The sequence below is a fragment of the Sorex fumeus genome, unplaced genomic scaffold, assembly GCF_029834395.1.
Source record: "Sorex fumeus unplaced genomic scaffold, SorFum_2.1 ptg000039l, whole genome shotgun sequence".
Classification (NCBI taxonomy): domain Eukaryota; kingdom Metazoa; phylum Chordata; class Mammalia; order Eulipotyphla; family Soricidae; genus Sorex; species Sorex fumeus.
The window spans coordinates 17615441-17639785 of NW_026606096.1; the positions used below are offsets into that span (position 1 = coordinate 17615441).

At 42.4% G+C, this 24345-nt stretch overlaps 1 protein-coding gene across 1 annotated transcript in view; it reads left to right on the forward strand.

The window, feature by feature from the left end:
* The first annotated feature begins 5516 nt into the window (after positions 1–5516).
* NAF1 (nuclear assembly factor 1 ribonucleoprotein) overlaps positions 5517–24345 on the forward strand; it is a 57134-nt gene continuing 38305 nt past the window's right edge. The window contains exons 1-4 of the mRNA XM_056119021.1: positions 5517–5528; positions 5773–5874; positions 15702–16366; positions 20770–20938. Coding sequence (XP_055974996.1) covers positions 5517–5528; positions 5773–5874; positions 15702–16366; positions 20770–20938 — 948 coding nt within the window. The remainder of the gene's footprint in view (positions 5529–5772; positions 5875–15701; positions 16367–20769; positions 20939–24345) is intronic.

Here is a 24345-nt window from a genome sequence, read left to right on the forward strand (position 1 = left end):
TTTCTTTGCAGAGGGTGTAGGGCTAGGGGTTGGGGTTGTCTTTTGTTTATTAGGCCGTACCTGAAGAAACTCAAGGGTTATTCCTGGCTCTACAATCAGGAATTACTCCTGGTGGTGTTCAGGGGACCACATGGGATGCCAGGGATTGAACCCAGGACAGCTGCTTGCAAGGCAAGGGTTCTGTTCACTCTACTGTCTCTCCAGTCCCTACTTGTTTGTTTGGGGGCCACATTTGGTAGTGCATAGGTAACCATATAGTGCAGACATTGGATTTGGAGGCCTAATATTTACCCGGCTTGTGCTCAGCCCTTTGAGCTATCTCTCTGGCCCCACAAGAAGTATTTTTGTGCCATTAACTTAAAAGTATGTAATGCTTTTAAGTTTGAGATATTTTAATTGCATTTTATTAAGAGTTTTCTTTAAAATTTGTCATTTTTAATTCCCTTTTTGTTGTGAATTCAAATGCAGGTAAATGTAACACTAAGGTAGTTTATAATACATTTATTTTTCTCTTTGGTCCATACCCGGTGATGTTCAGGGGTTACTCTTCTGGCTTTACACTTAGGAATTACTCCTGGTGGTGCTCGGTGTTCCATAAGGGATGCCAGCGATAGAATCCTGGTTGGCTGCACATGAGGCAAATGCCCTATCTGTTGTCTTATCGTCCCGGCTCCTGTAATACAATTTATTTATTTATTTATATTTATTTATTTATTTTTTATGTAGGAGTACTGCTATTTATTCAGCCACTGATTAGCTGATTGAATCGGGCATGAACTCCACTCCTGTAATACAATTTAAAAGTAAATAAACATGAGTATTTGGGAGACCCTTATTCCCAAACCATTTTATGATAAGATGCTTTATAAATATTTTAGATTTTGCGCTGGAAGTATAGAACAAAGGGTAGGGTGCACATGTCCAAGCCAGGTTTGATTTCAAGCTCTTTGTATGGTTTCCTAAGCCCCTCGAGGAGTGATGCTTAAGCCCAGAGACAGAAGTATTCCCTGAGTAAAGCCAGGTGTAGCCCCAAAATTAAAAAAAAATTATTCATGTATATTATAATCATTTTGTATTTAAAAAACATTTTTGCCTGGGGAAATACTGTGTCTACATGATCTAGTCAACTCTTCTTTGTTATTTTTGGGGGCCATACCTGGCACTGCTTAGGCCATAGTCCTGGCTCTGCTCTCAGGGATCACTCCTGAATGAGCTCATGAGACCATATGGGGTCCCTGGGAGTTAACCCAAGTTGACCACCTGCAAGGCAAACATCCTCCCTGCAGTACTCTGGCTCTGGCCCCTGGTAACTCTTGAAAATGAATCACTTAATCACTTAATCACTTAACTTCCCGTTAAGTCGTTGATTTGCTCGAGCGGGCTCCAGTAACATCTCCATTTTTCCCTGTCGCGTGCTAGTGTAGCCCAATGGCATTTGTTCGCTCTGGGAACATGAAGAGCCTCAAACCCATCGTTCATGATCTTGACGAAGTAGTCTGACCATCTGGTAGGTGGGCGGCCACGCGGTCTTTTGACATCCCGTGGAATCCAGTCGGTAACAGCTCTAGTCCAGCGGTCGCCATTAAATCTCATTACGTGACCAGCCCATCTGATTTTTGACACCTTGGCAAATGAGACAGCGTCCCTGATTCTTGATCGTCGATGGATGTCGGAACTCCGGATTCTTTCTCTCATTTGAGTGAAACGTGATATTCCAAGCATAGCTTGAAAATGAAAGGCCAATAAAATGTGTCTTTGCTATGTTACCAATCCAATTAAAACCCAAATTTTATTTCTCTAATTAATAGATCTGTGAGCAATATTTTATTTCTGTCTTTATCACTTCACGATGACAGGTAACCAGGTATTCTTATAGCCAAAAGTATTACAACTAGCAAATTCCAACTCTTCAACCTACCTTTGTCTTCTCTAGAGAAAAATGCCTCAATAAAGTCTGTACCTAACAACCCGCCCCCACCCCCACAGCTACTCCCACCCCCACCCACCTTGGAACCAGCACTGCAAGGTTTTCCAGTTGACCTCTGCATTATATGCTGTCTAATGATTCTAGGATCCTTGAATCTAATAAACTATTGTTTTTTGGAGCTACATTTCTAAATAAAAGTTGTCATCTCTCCAAGTTTGGAGAGCTCTACGTTATAATCCATCAGATCAAACTGTAAATCCACTCTAAGACTTGAGTCGATACTCACTTAGCTCTTACTTGAAATATTACAGTAGAGGGGGCTGGAGCAATAGCACAGTGGGTAGGGTGTTTGCCTTGTACACAGCCAACCCGGGGCTTGATTCCCAGCATCCCATATGGTCCCCAGAGCACAGCCAGGGGTAATTCCTGAGTGCAGAGCCAGGAGTGACCCCTAAGCATCGCTGGGTATGACCCAAAAAGAAAAAAAAATTTAAAAAATATTACAGCATAATTTTAAACTTTCTACCTCCTGAAGAAGTTCATTACATTTATATGAAGCTGCTCACAACAAAGAAGTAAATAAGAAAACATCCTAATTTGGCATTTCTTAGATCAAAGGTGAGGAATGGATGGATACTAGGGCCACCACATTTATCCTGAGGTCTGATTTGGAAGTGCATGAAGGGAGGTAATCTCAGGATGACTGAAAAATACTGAGATGCCTTGGCTGAATTCCACCAATGCACCAAAGAGTTTTTGATGAAAAGATTCCAGGATCAATTAGGTCAAAGCACCTTTCCCTGAGTGTAGTATTTAAATAGCACCTTTTCCATGGTAAATGCAGACAATAGCCCACTGATTGCAATCATTATCTGAATGCTCATTTCCAAAAACTGAAGAAGACTGACACATGAATTTTGAATCTAGTGAAAAAATAAAGCATTTCCTTTCTGAATGCTTCCTCAATAATGAGTAAATCTCAACAAGTCAGTGGGTAAAGGAAAAAAATAAAACACTTCTTTAACTCAGCAAACAAATCAAAAAACTACAAAACATATTTTGTTGCTTTTCCCCAAATTGGAAATGATGACAGGTTCTATATTTTGATTGTTGAGTTTATGAAACCCTATAACTATTGACAGATGTCCATTTTGCTTTCATCTTGATTTATTAAACAAGAAGTATTTTGACATTTTTCTTGAAAGAGTAAAATCAATTTTAGTAACCTTAAGACTAAAATCTAGGTTGCAAGCAAAAAAAATCAAAATTGGCCTGTACATTAAAATGTATGAAAAAGGGAATGTAAAACCTGGCATTAAAACATCTGAAAATAAACAGGAAAGTTTGCAGCAGTTACAAAAATACTTATTTTTCACTTTTCTACTATTTCTCAAGCTAAGCTTAGTTGAAACATAATTATTATTGAGAATTGATTTGAAGTTTTGATGCCTTTTTTGGTTTGTTTTTGTTTTGGGGTCACATCCAGCAGTGTTCAGGGTATACTGCTAGATCTGTCCTCAGGGATCACTCCTGGTGGAGCTCAAGTTACTATATGTGATGCCAGGGATAGATCCTGTATCAGCTGCATGTGAAGCAAGTGCCTGACCTGTTGCACTAATTCTCTGACCTCCTGATACCATTTTGGGACTGCTTCATCTTACCTGACCGGACTCAGTTGCTGCAGAGTCAAGTAGCTGACAGAATTATCCAGGTGCTGAGCTTAGTTGATGGTACGAAGAGACAACATCTTAGAGGCTCAAAGTTACAAGTAGATCCACTACAACAGGTGCAATGGCTGGCCAAATGTGACTGTGGAAACTTTTTAAAAGAAGTACTAGAAGAAAAATTAAAGATAGAATATGCTATGGGTCTAGCAGTTCAATAAAGTTCAGAGATCCATTTTAAGGGAACTTCAAGATTACTGTGGATAGAGAATTACCAAGATGGCACAATCCTCCTTGTCTCCACCTTAACCACAGATGCTCTTGGTGTGGGATGTGCTTTGAGTCCCCTGCAATGCCCTCTAGTCTTAGTATAGACAAGCACTGAAGCTAAAGTATACTCTGACTTTGGGCAGAGAAATGAGCGTGCATCCAGATGTTAGGCCTCACTAAGAGTGGAGAGAAATAAACAAAGCAGGGAAATTTTATCTCTCAACTTGAAGTTGAGAACACTGGTTCTATGGCATCAGTTTAGAACCAAGTCTTCTGGATTTGACGGGACCAGGAGTGGAGATCCTGCCTGTTTCCCCTTGTCTCCAGAGACCCAGAAGTCATGCCCATAAACCACCTCTTACCAGCACCAGATAATCTCGTCATTGGCCACAATCCCGATCACAGCTCTCCCAGAAGGGAGCAGCATGATGCACACGGAACCCATGCCACTGGACCCCGCACCAGGCTATTTCACTCGGGGCACTCCAGAGGGGGGTGGGTGAGAGCCCTACCTGCCCCAAGAGACCTAGCCTTGGCAGCCAAAAACCTTCACAACCCAACTGCCTCCATGCTCATGGTGGCTTCCCACATGCTCGGGCTGAGCCCCATGCACAAGTGAACCTATTCCTGGACCACGTGGCCACATTCATGGCCTCACGACACTCAATAAGACACTCCATACCCATTTTCCAAGAGCACCACACCACATTTGAAGGGGTTAAAATAGTAGGTAACCAATCATAGATGGAAATATACATATATATGCATAGATATATGAAAGTTCACATCACTCAAAGTTTAACAACATGTCAGTGATATCCTAAAGAAGGACTTAATGGCCTCCGCCAACATAGAACAATCTTCACACTGTTTCCTCTGTGGATAGTTTTTTGGTAGCATTTTCATAACAAACAATAAAAATATATTATTTCGGTTGTGCTTTGTGACAGGGATTGGAGCTTGGGATGGAAACATCCCAAATATGGTGGTGGGAAGGTGTAATGGTGGTGGGATTGGTGTTTAAATATTAAATGTCATCAAATATTGTGAAATCCCTTATAAAATAAAAAATTAATAAAAAAAATTTTTAAAAAAGAAATCAAGTCTTACCACTTTGCTTCAGTCTGTTTTTGATTGATCCTGAGCTTATAGAGAAGCTCTCTTTCTTGTGAGTCTTGAGGGGTTCTGTCTGGGTCTTAGCTACAAAAGTATACTCTGCAATGGGATTTTTTTTTCAGATTTCATTGGGCAGATGGCTAGAAAATTCTGGGGGCTGTGACTACAAAAGTGATGCTTTGAACATGGCAGATCACAACAATCTAAAAACAGCTTCCCTTCCATCTTCAACTGGTTAAATAATAGAAGAATAATCCTCCTGTCTGTCTAAAAAATCAATCCTTTGAATTTTTTGAAAATCTTTCAATATTGCGAATATAGTTTCAACTCAGAAATGCAGTCTGGGCTAGAATTAATTCTCTCAATTTTGTTTCAAAATAAAAATCTTGCTTTTCTGTAGGTGAAATCTCAGAGCCGCTTACAAAAAGTGGTAAGGGGCATCGTTCTTTGCTCTTTATTCCAGGCCTGCTGTTTATCCTTTCCAACTCTTATTCTAGGTTTTTTTTTTTTTTTTTTGGTTCTTCCTGTGCTGATCAGAGATGGCAGGCGAAGTAAGGCAGATTGAAGGAGGAAGTGAGAATCACAGCCATCTATCAGCTTTCTCTTTGAAAACCTTCTTCATAATCCTCTGCCTATCTGGCTTTTTCATATTCCTGATAAGCTTGTGACTGATGGGAGTTAGATTTTTATAATAATAAATCTTGGCTATCTCCTTTGAAATTCTACCACTTCCTTGAGTGAAGCAATTCTATTCAAAAGATTCAATTTAATTATCCTTTGACGACTTTGCCACAGGTGTTGGTTGATGATTTAGACAGGACTGCTATAATAAAGGCTGTGGGATTTCTTTATAAGCAAGAGGACCTTATTTCTGGAGACTTGAAGGATGAGATCGGGGTATCAGCATGACCAGATTCTTAAAAGAATGCCCTTTTTGTTTGTAAGCTGCTGACTTCTCACCATGATTTTCAGATGACAGAAAAACAGAGAGCACCCTGGGACCAGCCCTGCATATTGCTGACTTTGGTTGATCCTCTGCATATGATTCCCTGAGCAGTACCTAGAGTGATGCCTAAATACAAAGAGAAGGACCCGCCCCCACACATGCACCCATAACGGACCTTTGAGACTAGACACTCAACTGCCAGTAACTATCTTAGATGGAATCTTTAGGGCTTGGGAAGGACAAATAGGAACATTTACCTGTTACATAATCTTCGAAAACACTTAACCCTCTTTAAACCTATTTCTTTTCCTGAAAAGTGAGAATGATAATAATAATAAAAATAAGTATTATTAAAATAATAAGTATGCAATAACACTTGAGAAGTATAAAGACAATACAAAATAACATTCCTAAAAAAGGCCTGAGGCTTCAATGTTTAGGTGAGCTTTTTTCTTCTCTTTTGCTACTAAATGCTTCCTTCATATAAAAATCTTAGTAGAAATTCAAAATGTTTAAGGGATCTGTAATGACACCTGTCCATCCATCGCTTAACCCACACTTTTATTGCCTCTTGGAATACTCATACTTGGGGAATACTCAGGGAACCACACAGTGCCGGGAGCTGAACCCAGACCTTTCACGTGCAAAGTATGTGCTCTAGCCCTTTGAGCTATTTATACATTTTTAAAATGATAATTTTATATCATATGTTCCAAGATTTTAAGGGTCCTTCCTGTTTTGCTTATCACTTTATTCCCAGTATTGACCACAACATCAGACATAAATTCGGTGCCTGGTGAACATTTGTTACTATATGGTGAACAAACATCAGACAGGAAAAAAAAAAAGTAAATAATTTGCACTAAGGACTACAGGAAAAATTGGTGAGACTGAGATTTTGTATATAGTGAGTGACTGGGTAGATATTCTAGTGTTATCAAGAATAGAAGATTAAAAAAAGGAGTAGTTTGTGTGTGTGTGTGTGTGTGTGTGTGTGAGAGAGAGAGAGAGAGAGAGAGAGAAAGAGAGAGAGAAGGAGGAGAGAGGTTGAGAAAGGAAGAATGCTCAGACCAGTTTTCAATGTGAGAGACTGAGTACTTGTGGGTCATTCAATTAGAGATACTGATAAATCAAGAGCAACTCAGTCTACACGGTTAGACTAAACAATCTAGCACCTCAACTACTCTGAAAATAGGCTCTGACTCATTTTACTTTTATTTGGGAGAGATACCTGGAATGCTTGCGTGTCTGTGGTGCTGGGGATCAAACTAAGGCATCTCTCCCCCTTGCAAAGCATGTTGTCAAGCCACTGAGCACTGAGCTATCCTACCTTATTTTCCTTTTAAGCAGTAAAAATTTTAGTTTTAAGTCAGGAAATGTTTTTACCCTCACTAAGGAACTTTCTTCTTTTTTGGTTTCTGCAACACATGCAGCAGTGCTCAAGGCTTACTTCTGAGACTCTGCACTTAGGGATCACTGCTATTGGGGTTCTAGGGACCACATGTGTGTTGGGGACCATCTCTGGACAGCTATGTGCAAGGCAAGATACCTACCTGCTGTTCTATCATTCTGTTCAGCCCTAGGGCAGTTTCTTAAACAATAATGCTGCTGTACACTGACCATACAAGTGGAAGCAAACATCAACAAAAGGGACTACATGAAACTAAGAAGCTTCTGCACTTAAAAAGAAACAGTGACCAAAATACAGAAAGAGCCCACAGAATGGGAAAGAATATTTACCCAATGCCCATCTGATAAGGGATTAATACCAAGGATATACAAGACACTAGTAGAATTGTACAAGAAAAAAAAACCTCCAACCCCATCAAAAAATGGGAAGAAGAAATGAACAGAAGTTTCCTCAAAAAAGAAATACAAATAAAAGGCACATGAAAAGATGCTCCACATCGTTAGCCATCAGAGAGATGCAAATCAAAACAACAATGAGATATCATCTCACACCACAGAGACTGGCACACATTCAAAAGAACAAAAGCTGAGGTGGATGTGGGGGGGGGAGGGACACTCACTGTTGGTGGAACTGCCCACTAGTCCAGCCTTTCTGGAAAACAATATGGACATCCTTCAAAAACTAGAAATTGAGCTTCCATATGACCCTGCAATACCACTTCTGGAAATATATCCCGAGGATGCAAAAAAGCACAGTAGAAATGACATCTGTACCTATATGTTCATTGAAGCACTGTTCACAATAGCCAAAATCTGCAAACAACCCAAGTGCCCTAGAACAGATGACTGGTTAAAGAAATTTTGGTACATCTACACAGTGGAATACTATGAAACTGTCAGGAGAGATGAAGTCATGAACATTGCTTATAAAAGGATAGACATGGATAGTATCAAGCTTAAGTGAAATGAGTCAGAAAGAGAGGGACAGATATAGAAGGACTGCACTCATTGTGGAGTATAAAACAACATAACATGAGGCTGATTCCTAAGGACAGTATACACACAGGACAGATAGATTGCTCCATAGCTATGAGCCTGTCTCATGAGCAAAGGGGAGAAGGCAGCTGGAATATAGAAGGGATCACTAAGAAGAGGATGGCTGGAAGAATCGATCAGGATGGGAGATGTGTGCAGAAAGTGGATAAAGGACCAAACATGGTAATCTCTTAGGGTCTGTATTGCAAACCATAATGCCCAAAAGTAGAGAGAGATTATGGGGAATCATATCTGCTATGGATGCAGAGAGAGCCTGGGAAAGGGGGGTTATACCGGGGATATTGGTCGTGGGGAATGCGCTCTGGTGGAGGGATGGGTGTTTGATGATTGTGTGATTATAACCCAAACATGAAAGCTTGTAACTATCTTACGGTGATTCAATAAGTAAGTAAAGTAAAGGCCCTCCCGTTGATCGTCGATTTGCTCGAGCGGGCCCAGTAACGTCTCCATTGGAGACTTTGTTGTTACTGTGTCTGGCATATCGAATACTCTCGGTAGCTTGCCGGGCTCTCCGAGAGGGGTGGAGGAATCGAACTCGGGTCGGCCATGTTGGCCGCTTGTGTTCGCCTTACAAGCGGCCAACATGGCCGACCCGAGTTCGATTCCTCCGCCCCTCTCGGAGAGCCCGGCAAGCTACCGAGAGTATTCGATATGCCAGACACAGTAACAACAAAGTCTCCAATGGAGACGTTACTGGGCCCGCTCGATTCAATAAAATTAATTAAAAAATAATAATGCTGCTGTAAATCATTTGAGGAATCTTGTAAGAACACAGATTCTGAGGAATAAGTTTAGGTTTGAACTTCTGCCTTTTAAAAACATTTCCTTGTGTTTCTAAGCTGTTCATTCACCATGGAATTTGAGTAGCAAGACATACCAAAGGAGTGGAAATGATACTGTAACTATTTTTTTTGTAAATTTCACAATATTTATCATAAGTAGAGACAAGTGAACTTTCAGATTTTTTTTCCAAAAGATTTCTTTCTTTTGGGGCCACATTTACAGGTGCTGAGGGGACCACTACCCATAGTGCTTGGGGTATCATGTAATACTATGATTGAAACTTGGCCTCCATATGCAAAACACACGCTTCAGTCCTCAGGACATCCTCATTGTCCAACAAATCGATTTATTTATTTATTTATTTATTTATTGGCCACATCTAGTTGCGCTTACTCAGGGCTTACTCCTGACTCTGTGCTCAGGGATCATATGGAGTGCTGGGGATGGAACCCAGCTTTGCAACATGTGTGCCCTACCTCCTGTACTATTACTCAGCCCCCAAATAATATAAATTTTGCTTTGGGAAGAGAGAGAGAGAGACAGACAGAGAGACAGAGACAGAAGAGAGAGAACAGCGTTTTAGGTACGTGTCTTGCATGCAACTGACTTTGATTCAGTCCTTGGCACTGCAAATGGTTCCCTGAGTACTACCAGGAGCGATTCCTGATCTCAGAGGCAGGAATAAATTCTGAGTACAACCAAGTGTGGCCCCAAACCCCACCCCTCTGAACAAAGAAAAAATCCAAGGCAAACAACTCAACTTTGTTATTTTTACTTTATGTTGAGGATTTTTATATATTTTCTTTGAGATGCAATATTATTAGTTTGTTTTATTTGTTTTGGGTCATGCTTGGCTGTGCTGGGGCTTAGGTTCCTGAGCAGAAGTTCCCCCACAGGTGCTCAGGAGCATACTGGAATCCAGGCCACATACATGCGAGGCAAGTACTCTACCATTGAATCACATCCTTGCCCTATAAGATGATTTTTAATTAATAATTTAATTCAAGAAAAAATTGTAAAGTGTGATCAAAACATGACTCATTTGTTCAAGGATTTTTTCTTTTCTTCTTCTTCTTCTTCTTTTTTTTTTTGCTTTTAACCTTAGGTTAAATATTTCAGGCTAAGTTTAGCAGCTTTTAGCAATGATGCAGTTGAAAGGCAAGTACTGGAATGAAGCAAATTCAAGATATTTTAAAACATTCAAGCACTTAAAGAAAGTTTCAATTGCAAAATAATGACCTAGTTTAGAGCTAGGCAGAGGTACATTTAATCTTATCCTGAAATACAGAGACCAACTCTACCTAGAAAAAAAAAAGATTTTTACTAAAAACAAGCAATCTTTCTTATATTACATTGTATTAATTTAAATTAAGTGGATTATTTAGGTTCCACTGATATGTTTGCTTAGGTACCTGACTTTATAAATCATTTCTTTACTGTAATTGTTTCAGAAAACTTTATTATTTGTTATCTCTCTGTACATTTAAAAATATCTTTGTTAGGTTTTGTTAGCATTCTGGACAATCTTGAATAGATATGAATTAGGCAAGAGTCTTGGAATCATAAGAATTATATCTCTGGAAAACTAGAGACAAGACAGAAGTAATTAATTTGAAAAATCCATATGTGGATAAGTTTAAAAATAAAGAAAATTAAGTAAAAAAGAATGAGCTAGAATCACTGGTGTGGGAAATCCCTATTTTGCTGAGTAGTGATGAGAAAAAGAAAAAGAAATGAATTATTTTAATATAAAGCAGAGCCCTGGCAGCTGAAGACCTCCGGTTCCAGCCACAGCCATGTTTAAGACCACTCTCCACACGTTCGGATGAGCCTCGTGAGTGAAGGAACTGGCAGAGGAACCCAGATGTGTGGGACCAGGGCTGAGATCTCCAAGCCTGCTTGGATCAGAACTGAGCCTCCTACACCCAGATCCCCCATCTTCCAGTAGCTAGGCGTTATACCCAACAACTGCCCCCAGCACTGTGTAATCCTATCAATGGCCAAGACCCAGGAACTGTAAAACCCAGCTCCCTTAAGCTCATGGCCACAACCTCTTATTGCCTACTTCTCACTTTTGGAGAACCCGACAGGCTACTGAGTGTATCTGACTTGCACAGCAGAGTCTGGCATGCTCCTCGTGGTGTATTTGATATGCCAGAACTCAGTAACAATGATGGGTCTCATTCCCCTGACCCTGAAGGAGCCTCCAATGTGGCACTTTCTAAAATCTCAGGGCTAGGACGAATGGAGACGTTACTTGTGCCTGCTCAAGGAAATCAATGAACAACAGGTTGACAGTGATACAGTGAATATAAAGCAGAGAGAAATTATCACTGTGAAAAGTCCACATGTAAGGCATCAACTGTAGTTGTTGTTGTTGTTGGATCACACCTTGTGATGCTCTGAGCCCAGGGATCACTCCTGGCAGTGCTCAGGAGGAACACCTGGGGTGTTTGGGATAGAACCTGGGTTAGATGCGAGCAAGGCAGCATCGTACCTCCGTGCTATCCCAAAGAGCATATGTAAAGATGAAGCAAACTTTATGTTGAAAGGCAAGCAAGTAAAAGGGAGAAGAAGGTGACAGGAGCTGGAAACTGGAGAGGTGGGTAGCAGGCTGAGTTTGGAAGACCAATAGAGGAATCTTGAAGTCATTCTAAGCATGACTGAAAATACGTAGAACTTTAGGCAGGATATGAAATGATCTTTATTATTTTTATTATTATTACATAAAATATCATATTTTATATTGCATTTTTATATTGTCACTGTCACTGTTCTCCCATTGTTCATTGACTTGCTTGAGTGGGACTAGTAACATTGTGAGACTTGTTGTTACTGTGTTTGGCATATCAAATACATCACAGGGAGCTTGCCAGGCTTTGCCTTGCAGTCGAGATACTCTCGGTAGCTTGCCAGGCTCTCCAAGAGGGATGGAGGAATCAAACCCGGGTCGGCCGCATGCAAGGCAAACGCTCTACCCGCTGTGCTACCGCTCCAGCCCATTTTTATATTATTTATTAGAAATTTCTCCGCCCCTCTTGGAGAGCCCATCAACCTACCGAGAGTATCTCGCCCTCATGGCAGAGCCTGGCAAGCTACCCGTGACGTATTCAATATGCCAAACACAGTAGCAAGTCTCACAATGTTACTGGGCCCGCTCAAGCAAATCTATGAACAATGGGAGTACAGTGACAGTGGTTATTATAAGAAGTTTTCCTTCTTTTTCAGATGAACCTATTCATGATTCTCTTGGGTCCAGTTCAAATCTAATCATCGTAAAGTCATTCTTACCGGTCCCTGCACTTTTCTGCTCTTGAATAGTTTCAGTTGTAGCACATACTTCATCTCTAACATCTACCAGCACATTTATCACTCCCTTTACAATTTTTTGTTTCTAGTAAACTGTTAACTCCCTAAGACCAGGTGTGGACTCTGTTGTATTTTCGTTTCTGAAGGTCCAGTTCCTTGTGTGATGCATAGCAATAGGAAGTGTTATTGTGATGGTTAAACGGATCAATGAGTATTTGAACTGTTCCTAAATCTCTCTTTCTGGTCTTAGCCTTTCTATCAATTCTAGTTTATCTTTTTGTTTGTTTGATTGTTTGGGGGCCCATACTGGTTGTGTTCAGAACTTACTGTGCTCAGGAATCACTCCTGGCAGTACTTGAGGATGAAGATATGTGGTGCTAGAACAAATGGTAGGCTGTATGCAAGGCAAATGACTTTCCTATGGTGCTAGTTCTCCACCCTAAACTCCAGTTTTTTGTTTTAAGATACTAGCATTTTCAATCTTGTGTAAATTCACCAGATAGGGCTGCCCGGTGCTGTGAACAGCCCCACTTGGGCGGGGATTACATGTGAAAGGATGTTCTGGGGCTCTCCAGGAAGCTCTCTCTCGCTACCTGCATTCGGTGCTCTCCAGTCACTTCTCCACCGGTCAGGACGGTTGTCGGCTATGGTGGGCAGGTGAAGGAAAGACCAAGCTGGTTGCTAATTAGTTGCGTTTATTCAATCTCTTGTCTCTCCCAGCTCTCTCCAGCCCTCTCTCTGCCTCTCTCTGTGTCTCTAACCACACAATTCTTTCTTCCTGCTGTATCTGTCTCCTCTATCTCTCTCTCCACTGTCTCTGTAACCGTCTCTCCTTCTGACTTTGTCTCTCTAGATTTTCCTCTGATTCTGACTCTCTTGGCTTCTGGCTCTCTTACCCCTGTTCTGGCTCTGACTGCTTCTGGCTCTTTCTCTGCTTCCCCTGAGGGGATCTGGATTCCCCTCTGCTCTTATAGTCTTAGTTTATATAGTAATCACATAGGGTGGTGATACAAAGGGTGGGGTTGAAAATTAACAAATCAACAAAGAGAGATAAACCACTCCTCCAGGAGATTGACACAAGGATAAAATCTCATCTAAAGAGATTACTCCAGGTTACTAGGGGATTGGCTGAAGGGTGAGATTCCATCCAGAGTGTGTTGCTTTCTTCTTTCCGCAGCTAGCAATCCACTTAAATAGTTGTGGTAACTTTACTTCTAATATTTCTAGCAATGTCATTCTGTATGAGCACAGTAAGAGATATATCAAACTTAAAGTTTGGTTCTTCCTGAGGATATCTCACTATATATTCTAGATCATAGTCCTCAGGCCAGGTTAGTCTTCCTAACCCCAGCGAGGGCTTTATCCAGTTACCTCTTTTGGGTCATGACAGAGTTTATCCATGAACACGCTCTTAACTATTAAGTATTATGGCACTTGGCCTGGCCCATTTCGATGCCAGGATAGCTCAAAGCTTGCCACGGGTCCATTCAGTCCCTCATCGGGCCCCTGCTTTTGGGGTATTAGAAACAAAGGGCAACTGAGTCGAGAAAGCAGATGTCCAGGAGTGAATATTATTCGGAGTCAATTAATTCCCAAGTTACAAAAGCATAATACTCTCTTCCTGTGTCCATACAAAAAGGACATTGCTTTACTGTAAACTATGCAAAAGAAATAACTTGCAAGTTCAGTGTCCTTGAAGGATCTGATCTTACAAGTTAAAGAATCTGATTAGGAAAAAAGGTGATTAGCAGGTTGGGGAGGAGAGCACAGAGAAGAGTTTACAGATAAACAAAGGAATGGGAGTGATTCAGGAGCACTGTGATGGGTGTAATCCGATAAACCTAAGTTCCCTGTAGCAGGGCTGAAAGGACAAACTAGTGTTATCCTACACAAGCTGACTGTCCAATTACCCCGCTCCCCCACCCTAAGATTCACCATTAGAAACCATGTCTTTCCAACTGTTCTGTTCTATTTGGTAATATCTTATTTCTGGCTTCATTAATTAGATATTGTATAGCACTTTGATTTTTGATGCTTTACTCTGTATTTCACTCTATATTTTAATTGATTCTATCCCTGTTTCAAATTTTCATCATAATTCCTGGAAAAAAGCCAACAGATTTTTGGCTCACTGGTGGGCTTTTCTGACTTAAAATTTTTTTTCTTCAACTTCAGACTGCATATTGCTACAAGAAAATTGTCTCACTGAAGTATCCTTCTGTTAATAATGCATGCATTGCTAAGTCCATCAGATAGCTTTGCACATTCACTTTGTGTATAACTTTTGACTGCTTTTTGTATGTTAAAGTTCAGAGTTTTTAAGTGAAGCAGTATTTCATCTCCTTGTTTTACAGAAAAGGAAAATAAGATTAAGATATTTGTTTAAGGCTACTTGTTCCAGGTCAAAGCTATAATAACAGGGAAATGCTAGACCTGAGATTTGAAGATGGTTTACTTAATTGGGGACACTGAACTCTCATGAACTAAAGATTAATGTGTTCAAATTCCTGCTTATCTTTGGGGATTCCATGATGCAGTCACCAGTCTTAACTTCCAAGTACTGATGAACTTGTATCTTCTACTCCACATTTCTTTATCTTTCTAGTCATCAACGGTTTAATTACATACATATTATATATATGTATATTTAAACTCCACTAATGAGATTTAAAACTCCTTAGCACCAGAGATGCATTATTCTTATCTTAAGCCTTTATTAAGGTCTATTTATTACTGTGCAGGCCACACAATAAAATCTGAGTAAACAATTTATAAAACCCTTGGCACCGTCTCTGGCATGTACGGCTGCTTAATAAACGAGTAGTCATTATTATTTATTATTAACCAGGGTTGATGCATCAAAACTAGTTACAACAGAAAGCCGGAACATCCAGGTGTCTACTTCAATCCACAAAAACTTTTGCCGGTCTTACGTTCTTGACCCAGAGCAATGGTTTTCCAAACTAAGTTATTACATGTTGAGCTCATCCCGCCTGTCTTTGATAGCATTGTCAATTCCAGTATGGGCATCACAACATCAATAAATAGTAATATCCTATCTGCGGTGACTGCTCTTTATTCCAAGCACGTAAGAAGAAAAAACGAAAAGGTCCTTTCTGGTGATTGGTTTTAAACGAATGGTCAACGTGTTAAGTTTCTAGAAGTGCCTGGTAAAGCTTTTCTGGCTTAAGTTTCTCGCTTAAGTTTCTGATGCACAAAGCCTCGTACAATCGGGCATTGCCTCTATTTCCTTGGCCGGGGAAAAAAAAAAAACCAAACAGTTCTGGGCGCAAGCGCGCTGGTACTGACCGTCCAGGACAGCGCGGGGCCGGGTTCTCCGGGGACCGGCGGGTGGGTTCGCCCCGCCCCCAGGCGCGCCGACGTCACGGCGCGCCCGACGCTCTCCCGGAAGCGCCGCCGAACGAGCAAGCGGCGGGGGCGTGTCCGCAGGTGTGTCCGCGTGGAGTGGCCTCAGGAACGCGCCAAGTTGGGCCCGAGAGCGGTGGCGCCTGCGGCCGTGCCCGTCCCGCGCTGGCCCCGGCCCGGTGACCCGGCGAGATTTGTTTCCGGCCTTCGGCGTGACCCCATGGAAGTCGGGGAGGCCGCCGCGGCTCCGCCGGACCTGCCGACATGCAACGGCCTCGGCGTGGGGGCTGACCAAGGTCAGGCGGGGGCGTCCCCGGACCCGATTCCTGACCCGGATCCCACACCGCAGCTGCAGGCCGCAGGGGAGGGGCTGGACACCGGGCAGGCCCCGGGGTGCACGCAGCTCGCGCCTCTCACCGGTGTCCCCGGCGAGACCTGCGTCATCCACCCTGGCTCCCCGCGAGTGCCACGTCCCGCGGCGCCCTTGGACACCTCGGATTCGGATTCGGACTCGGACAGGTCGGGTGCGCACCGAGCCGGCAACTGGGGCGCCGGGACCCCGGGGAGGGGGGAGACCCCGGATGCGCGCGTGGGTCGGGAGAAGTCGGGGCGCACGTGGAGGAGCCGCGGAGCTGGGACCGCCCCTTCCTCGCTCCCTGCGAATCGCGGCGGGGGAATCGGAGTTGGGTCATCAAGCGCGCTGCACCCCTGAGCCGGGACGCCCCGGAATCCCGGGCAATCGGTTCAGTGAGACCCTGGGAAACCTGAGGATACGAGCATCTCTATCTCAGCCTAACTGCTCAGTTTGCTCTGGGCGTTTAGTGGTTAGATACTGATTTTTTTTTCTGTTTGGTGTCAGATCTGACTTGTCGTGAAGTTGAGTTGTTGTGTGGTCTTGTATTTTAGTAGGTGGAGAATCACGGGACTTTTTATTATTATTGTTATTTTTAATGTCTTTAAGTTGCCTCCTGACGATTTTGTTAACTCCGAAAGCCCTAGTGCGCACCAAAGGATACATACCTCGAGCCAGGTGTTTTATTTATTACTGCAGGCTCTGCAGAGATTCTTAGAGTTTTACCTCCGAAACGCGGGGGCTGCTTTTGCATATGAGGTCTCTGGTGGGAGGAGCGTGGCTCTATAGATGGCTTATGCTGGCCCTCCGTCCCAGGGAGAGGGATCCCAGGTTACATAAATAAACACAAAAATAATTTGAGTTGGTGAAAATGATCTCTTAAGGAACAGATGACGCGCCAACAAAGTCAGAGCACAGCCCTAGTCAGTTTGTTCTGTGAGTTTTAATTCTGAGTCTTCGAGACGCTTTTGAAGGATTTTAATCTGGGAATCGGGGAGGACCAGAAATAACGTTCTAATAATACGCTTTTTGCCTTTGAAGAGAAGGAGTTGGACAGAGTTCAAGGGTGGAAACAAGAAAACCAGTGGCACAGGGCTACTTAGAAACAACTGGAATGTGTAGTACTTGATATGTAACAGTAGTCGTCTGGATTTCTATCACCTAGGTCTGGAAAGCAACAGGCTTGCAATCAGATGCGAAATGCTCTTGCTAAGGGATGTGGCTTCCTGGGAGGAGGGGAGTCCCTTGGTAGGGGTGGGGGCTAAGCCTCCTAAGAGTGCTGCAATTGAACTAATTTCCTCGGCTAGCCAGTTAGAGGTGCCAGCTGAGCCAGTAGGATAATGAGTATAATTAGAGTTCAGATGACAATTCTGGCCTGGAGACATAAACTTGAAAAAAACAATTTATCTTTTTTTAAAAAAAAAAACTTGAAAAAAACAATTTAATTATCTTTTTTTTAAAAAAAAAACAAAAAACAATCCTCCCAATATATTTTGTCCTTGCAGTACTACTTCGAGGTACTATCAGGATGGCAAGATGGAGATTTTAGCTCCAGTTAATAGGTTCAGGATAAAGCTACTTTAGATACTTGTAAAAAAGTAGAGCAGATAATGACTGCATGTGTACTCAACTCCAAGTCTAATTTTTAATGTCTCGCTAATCTTGTTTTATCTGAGGTGTTGGGGGCGGGGCACAGGATCTCACACAAACCATTTGCTCAAACTGTCTCACTCCTGGCTTTGTAGTCAGGTATCTTTCTTGGTGGGTCTGGGAGACCACATGTGGTGCTAGGAATGGAATTCTGCCAGGCCTACCTGCTGTGCTGTTACTATAGCCCCAACCAGCATTCTTTTATTAACCTGAGAATTTAAATGCAAATCTCAGCATTCCCCCTTATCAGTCAATTCTTTGCCTTACATTTCTAATAAAATGAAGCACTTTTTGGTGGGGATGGGTTGGGAAGTTGGAAAAATTCAGTTTTATTTAGAGTTTACATCCCTGTGTGTCATGTGTGTAACATGATTGTTTAATTTACATGCACTGTCCGCGGGTAGGGCGTTCGCCTTACACGCGGCCAACATGGCCGACCCGAGTTCGATTCCTCCGCCCCTCTCGGAGAGCCCGGCAAGCTACCGAGAGTATTCGATATGCCAGACACAGTAACAACAAAGTCTCCAATGGAGACGTTACTGGGCCCGCTCGAGCAAATCGACGATCAACGGGAGGGCCTTTACCTTTACCTTTACATGCACTGTCCAGTGTTTACATTAGGTTTATCATTGTACTCTAAGAGAAGGAACTCAGTTTGCCTTATGGTGAGAACTCTTAGAGTCTACTTTTCAGTAACTTACCAATGCATGGGGCAACGCTGTAAACTCTGGTAGTCTTGTGTATTACATGCCTATTGGTCTTGCAGCCAGAGGTTTCCCTGTGTACTTTCTTCTTCCAGTTCACCTAGCTCTGCTCTGGGGGAGAACTGGAAGTGCTGGGATGGAACTCTGGGTTCCAGAATGCAGAGTATGCCAGTTCAGATAGTTCATAGACCCTCGTAACTGATTTTAATCCTTTTATTTATTTTTTAATCTTTTTCCAAAGTGGAGTTGTTGGATTTCAATTTTTTTTTAATGTTTTGGATCACTTCTAGACTGTCTGCTATACCACTTTTTGGTCTCAGACAAGGTACGTAAGAGTTTCCTTCCCACCACATCCGGTCAGCCATCAGGTCAGCTTTTGTCTTTTTAATAGTGACCCTTTTAAATGCTGAGTGGTGGTATCTCATTTGGATTTTAATTTCCTCTTTAGATCCTTTGCCTGTTTTCAATTGGATTAGTTGATGAGATTTGTTTATATTTTGCAGTTGAATTGTAGGAGTCCTTAATATATTTAATATCAATCCCTTATCAGACATACTACTTGCAGGGTTTTTTTTCCCCTAGGTTTTTTTCCCTTTAATAATTAGACTGAAAACTTTTTTCTGTAGCCACCATGCTAATACCAGGCACAATAAAATTATACCAGATTCCGTCCCTCTCCCCTTTCTCTCTCTTAAAAATTGCCATATCCACAGGCAGTGCTTTGGGTACTCCTGGCAGGGGCTGGGGGGGGGGGGGGGCGGAGCGGTTCACCATATGGTACCAGGAATAGAAAATGGCTCAGCCTCTCAGCCTAGTTTTCTCTAGTCCCTTAGTTTCTCTACCTAATATCTTAATAATTTAATATTTAGTATTTAATAATTTCTAGTGTGTCTCTAGTTCCCTAATTTCTCTGCTTCTCTCTTCTCCCTATTCCTTTCCCTCTCCCCCTCACCCCTCCACCGTTTTGGGGACCATACCACTCTGTGACAGGGCTTACTCATGACGCTGTGCTCAAGGATCACTCTTGGCGGGGCTGGGAGGACCCCGTGTGGTGCCCGGGCTCAAACTCTGGACTCATGTGCCCTGTCAGCTGCCCTATCTCCAGAGTCAAAAATTTATGCCCTTTCTATATTCAGATCTTTCTCATTGTTTCAAGGGAGGTTTTAAGCCTTTAGAAATCAAACAGGATTCAAACAATGCTTCCAGATACTTCTTTTTAATCGCTCTTAAATGTAGGTTATATTTAAATCAGTGTAGACGGAAGTTGTTGCTTGGAGATGGAATACCTTGATAGTATAGTGAATATCAGAAAATAAAAGGTTTTTGAAAAAGTGCATGGGAAACCATGTTAAATGCTGTGTAAATGGTAACAGGTGTCCCCTAGACTTGGAGCTGTGGTGATGGAGGACTTTGAGAAATGGAGGGACAGATAAGCACTAAGGGACTTTCCAGAAGGCAGAGGTGGTCAGTGCCGTTGGTGGCTTCCAGGAGTTTGCAAGTATCTAACGACCGAAGCTCTTTATTCGCAATGAAATGATCCTGTTGTCAATTACTAATCAGAGTTGCCCTATCTTGAGCTTTGTTTAGTCAGTGATTTTTGTTGTTGTTGTTGCATGGTTATTTAAGATGGATGTGTGATGGGTAAACCTGTTATAATAAGACTTTGGGTTGTGGGGCCGGAGTGATACTGGGGTAGAGCTTGTACATGATAGACCAGGGTTTGATTCCCAGCATCCCATATAGTCCCCCAAGCACTGACAGGAGTGATTCTTGAGTGCAGAGCCAGGAGTAACCCCTGAGCATCATTAGGTGTGACCCCAAAAGCCAAAACAAAGAATTTCTTCACAGTAAAAATATTCACAAAAAAAAACAAACAAACTTTGGGTTGTGCAGTTTCTGAAAATGTTATCAGTAGGTAAAAGGCTACTGCAGGCCCTTGAGTGCCGTTCTTTTTAACACTGGCTAAAAAAAGAGAAAATTCTGACTGCTGTGGGATATAAAGATTTCATTCATATCGAGGACTTCTCTCCCTTATCTCTCCCCTGAAAGTTAGTTTTCAGAATCCTATCAAAGATACGTTGTCGGCTTCCAATCTTAACTTCATACAGATTCATACAGACAGTAGGAAGAATGTGAAAGATATTTGCCATTTGAAGACTCTTATTTTCATGCCATCTGAATAATACTTGACTAACTTTTCACCTTTTTCCCTACAGTGAAACAGATTCAGATAGCTCAAGCTCCTCCTCTTCCTCCTCCTCTTCGTCATCTTCCTCCTCCCACATGTCACTTCCGCTAGCGCTGTCAGATGGAGAGGATGACTTACAAGTTGAGAAGGAAAATAAGACTTTTCCTCTAAAGACAAAAGATGAGTTACTTCTTAATGTAAGTACCTAGATGCGCTAACTTAAGATCTCATGTTCTGAAGTGTATTACCGTGTTAGCATTTATCTTTTTTGTTTTTACCCCATAAATTTGGAAACTATTGCCAGCTATGTTTTTAGATAGTGCCCATTCCAGCTGGTACTTGGTGGCCATCCAGGGCCAGGGTTGGAATTTAGCACTTAGCCACTTGCAAGGCCTTGGCAGAAAATATGTTTATAGCAACAAAAAAGTAGGATACTGTATATGTGTATACATTGGGAAGCGATAGGTTGAGTTTTGCAAAGTTAACTCTTTGCTCGTAATCTTGTCAGCAGTCCCTAGTGGCTGTTGGTGGTTAGACAGATCTCACGATGCAATTTCAGACTATGGCTTCTGTTGCCACATATTCTCCCCCACCCCCACATGGACTTTAGTGAATTAGTTTTTTTCTTCCCCTTTGAGTTAACCGTTACTAGTTGCAGTTTACACTTAAATCAGTGAAATAATTTAATGTAGGATAAACTAAATTTAAGATGTGGTAGCAAACCACTCACTACCACTGTTTTTATTCTTTGCTTATATTAAGAAATTTCATGTCCCATTTATGTTTCAGGAATTGAAAATCTGGATTTATGTACAATTACTCTTCCCACCTTATCACAGTCTACTAAAGTGTTGAGAGGCTTGTTTTTCTTTTCCATCTACTTTGATCTCCTTTCTCCTTCAGGTCTTTTTTAGGATATAAAAATCAACAAGGACCTCCTGATGCTTTTGGTGTATGTTTACCCCTAAAACCTGGGGTTCTTTCTTTAGGAGCCCCTGTTATATCCAGTGCCATTTATTTAATAGGTTGAAAAACAGCTGCTAAGCGACTATATGTTAGTTATCCAAAATTTGCATGGTGCTTATATTTTCCTTAGAAGTTAGAAATGACCTGTGGCCACAAAGAGGCGTGATGCCATCTTCTTAAGGACTGAGTTTGAATCTGATCCTTGTAGCCCATATATAACTAGTAGAATGTTTATAGATAGTCTGTTCTCAACCAATAGTAATAGATCATTGCACAATGAGTGAGTGAACTCACATCTTTGATGCATTCTTTATTGTTTTTATTTTTTATTGGGGGAGTCCCAGTACCCCTCCAAACTGGTGGGTTAGCATTAGGGTCTGAGGATATGGTGCTGCTCAGGCCCTGCAGAGTCACAGATTCATTTTCTTTCTTTTATATACACACATACTCATCCCACCTTCCACAGTGCTCAGTGTTTTCACGGCTGTGCCCCATGACCATGTGGTGCCAATGATTGATGCACCTTAATCTCGGACTGTCTCTAAAGCCCCATAGCCCCTGTTTTTTCCCCTTTAAATAGTTTGTCTTCTTTTCCTTCCTCTGCTGATATCTCACATACGTGCATACTTCCTGGGGCTTGTGCACCTTGATTCTTGGTCTTTCTCAGGGTTGCAGCAGTGCTCACGTCGGTGTCCCCTAGATGAGAGTTTGTACATCTACAGTTAGAGTTCATATGCTTCTACTCTGGGGTTGAAGCTCCTGCAGTGCTTCGAAGATTACCCTGTTCTGTTGATGGGGGGAGATGGTGTGGTCCCAAACTGGAGCCACCCAGCCTGTGCCCAGTAAATGTGGACAGCACTGCAGATTGGACGTGAAACTTTCCACTTGCAAAGCAGGCATGATGCTGTCCCCTGGCATACCAGTGTCATATTTAATGTAATGGGTTTTTTGTTGCTTTTTTTGGTTTGTTTTCTTTTTGGGTCACACCGAGTGATGCTCAGGGGTCACTCCTGCCTCTGCACTCAGGAATCACTTCTGCCAGTGCTTGGGGGAACATGTGGGATGCTGGGAATCGAATCCTCATTGGCTGGGTGCATGGCAAATGCCCTGCCCACTGTGCTATCGCTCCAGACCCTTAATTTAATGTTAGACCTCCCAGGAGTTGCATAGCAGGTTCGGGAGCCTCTCCTAAAGGGACTTGGCCAACCAGCTGGGTGGTTCAGTGCTGGGGTCCCTGCAGTGCCACCCAGGGCTCCCCACCCCACCCCTCATGATGCTCAAGGACATGTGGTACTGTTTGCTGACCCCAGGCAGATGCCCTAGGCTGCAGCTGAAGTTTGAATGATTGACCAGCTATTCATTTTGCTTTATCTTTGTGCACTTTTCGGAAGTCAGCATAACTGAAACCCAAGCACAACAACTTGTAAGTCTACAACTGTACCTCATGGTGTTTCACTAATAAAAAATAAATAAATTTTAAATAAAATTCCTAGTCCTCTAGACTGGCCTGCTATTAGCGATAAAAGAGTGAGTCTCCAGTCCACCTTGCATCTGCACAGTTCCATGTTTAGTAGGACTTCTCGGACTTCCGTTTGGAGGTCGGAGGTTTAAGGGAAGAAAATACTTGGCCTTGACTATCAGACACGTGTGGCTACAAGTTCTCAGTACTTTTAAATCTCCGCAGGTGTTTGTCCGTGGGGCAGGAGGTTGGCCACTGATGCTGCTGTGTTAAAAACACGGGCGGGATTTGTTGTATTGCCCGAGGCTTGGCACACAACCTTGCATAAATGTTGTGGCTTGTGGAATGGGTATCTGAATGGGTAAGTTGAATTGCTCGGATCTGCGACACTTAGTCATGCCTCTCTGTGTGGGAGGGTATGTAGGAAAATATGCACTTGAGAGAGAGAATCAGGGTGGACGCCTGGAAGAGCCACTGAACAGGGAGTGTGAATGTGCATGTATTCTGAGGAGGCTGGGGAGGTGGGCGCAGCCTCGTCACCAACCACGAGCCTGGGGCGCTGCGGCAGGAAAAGGAGGCTCGTGTCCGTTTTAGAAGGAGCTGCTGTTCAGTGGGTAATAATAGTTACTCTGGAGGGAAAAAGGAAAATACTTGGTAGGAGTTACCATGGAGGACTTAAGTTAGAGTCTCGTGGCTGTGAGGAACAGACTTTAATGACTGCAAGGGAAGGGGAATTTGCTGGAATCTCCTTGGATTGGATGCTCCTGGGAACAAAGGCAGCTGCTAGTTGTTCCTCGTGGTGGTGTTGGTATAGTTTAAAGCTTTCTTGGATATTCTCATAGTTCTCTTAAGTCAGCTGCTAGTCTGAGAACTACTGTGGTTCACAGCAGTTGTAAGAGGGTTAAATTACTTCTAAGTGTCAAAATTTTTTGTTTGTTTTTATTGACTGATTTCCACTATGTAACCCTATTTCATTTTTTTTTTTGTTTTGTTTTGTTTTGTTTTCCTTTTTGGTTGTCACCTAGCGATGATGTTCAGGGATGACTCCTGGCTCTGCACTGAGGAATAACTCCTGATGAGCTCAGGGGACCATATGGGATGTTGGGAATCAAACCCAGGTTGGGTCTGTGCAAGTCAAACGTCCTACTGGCTGTATTCTAGCTCTGGCCCCTCACCTCT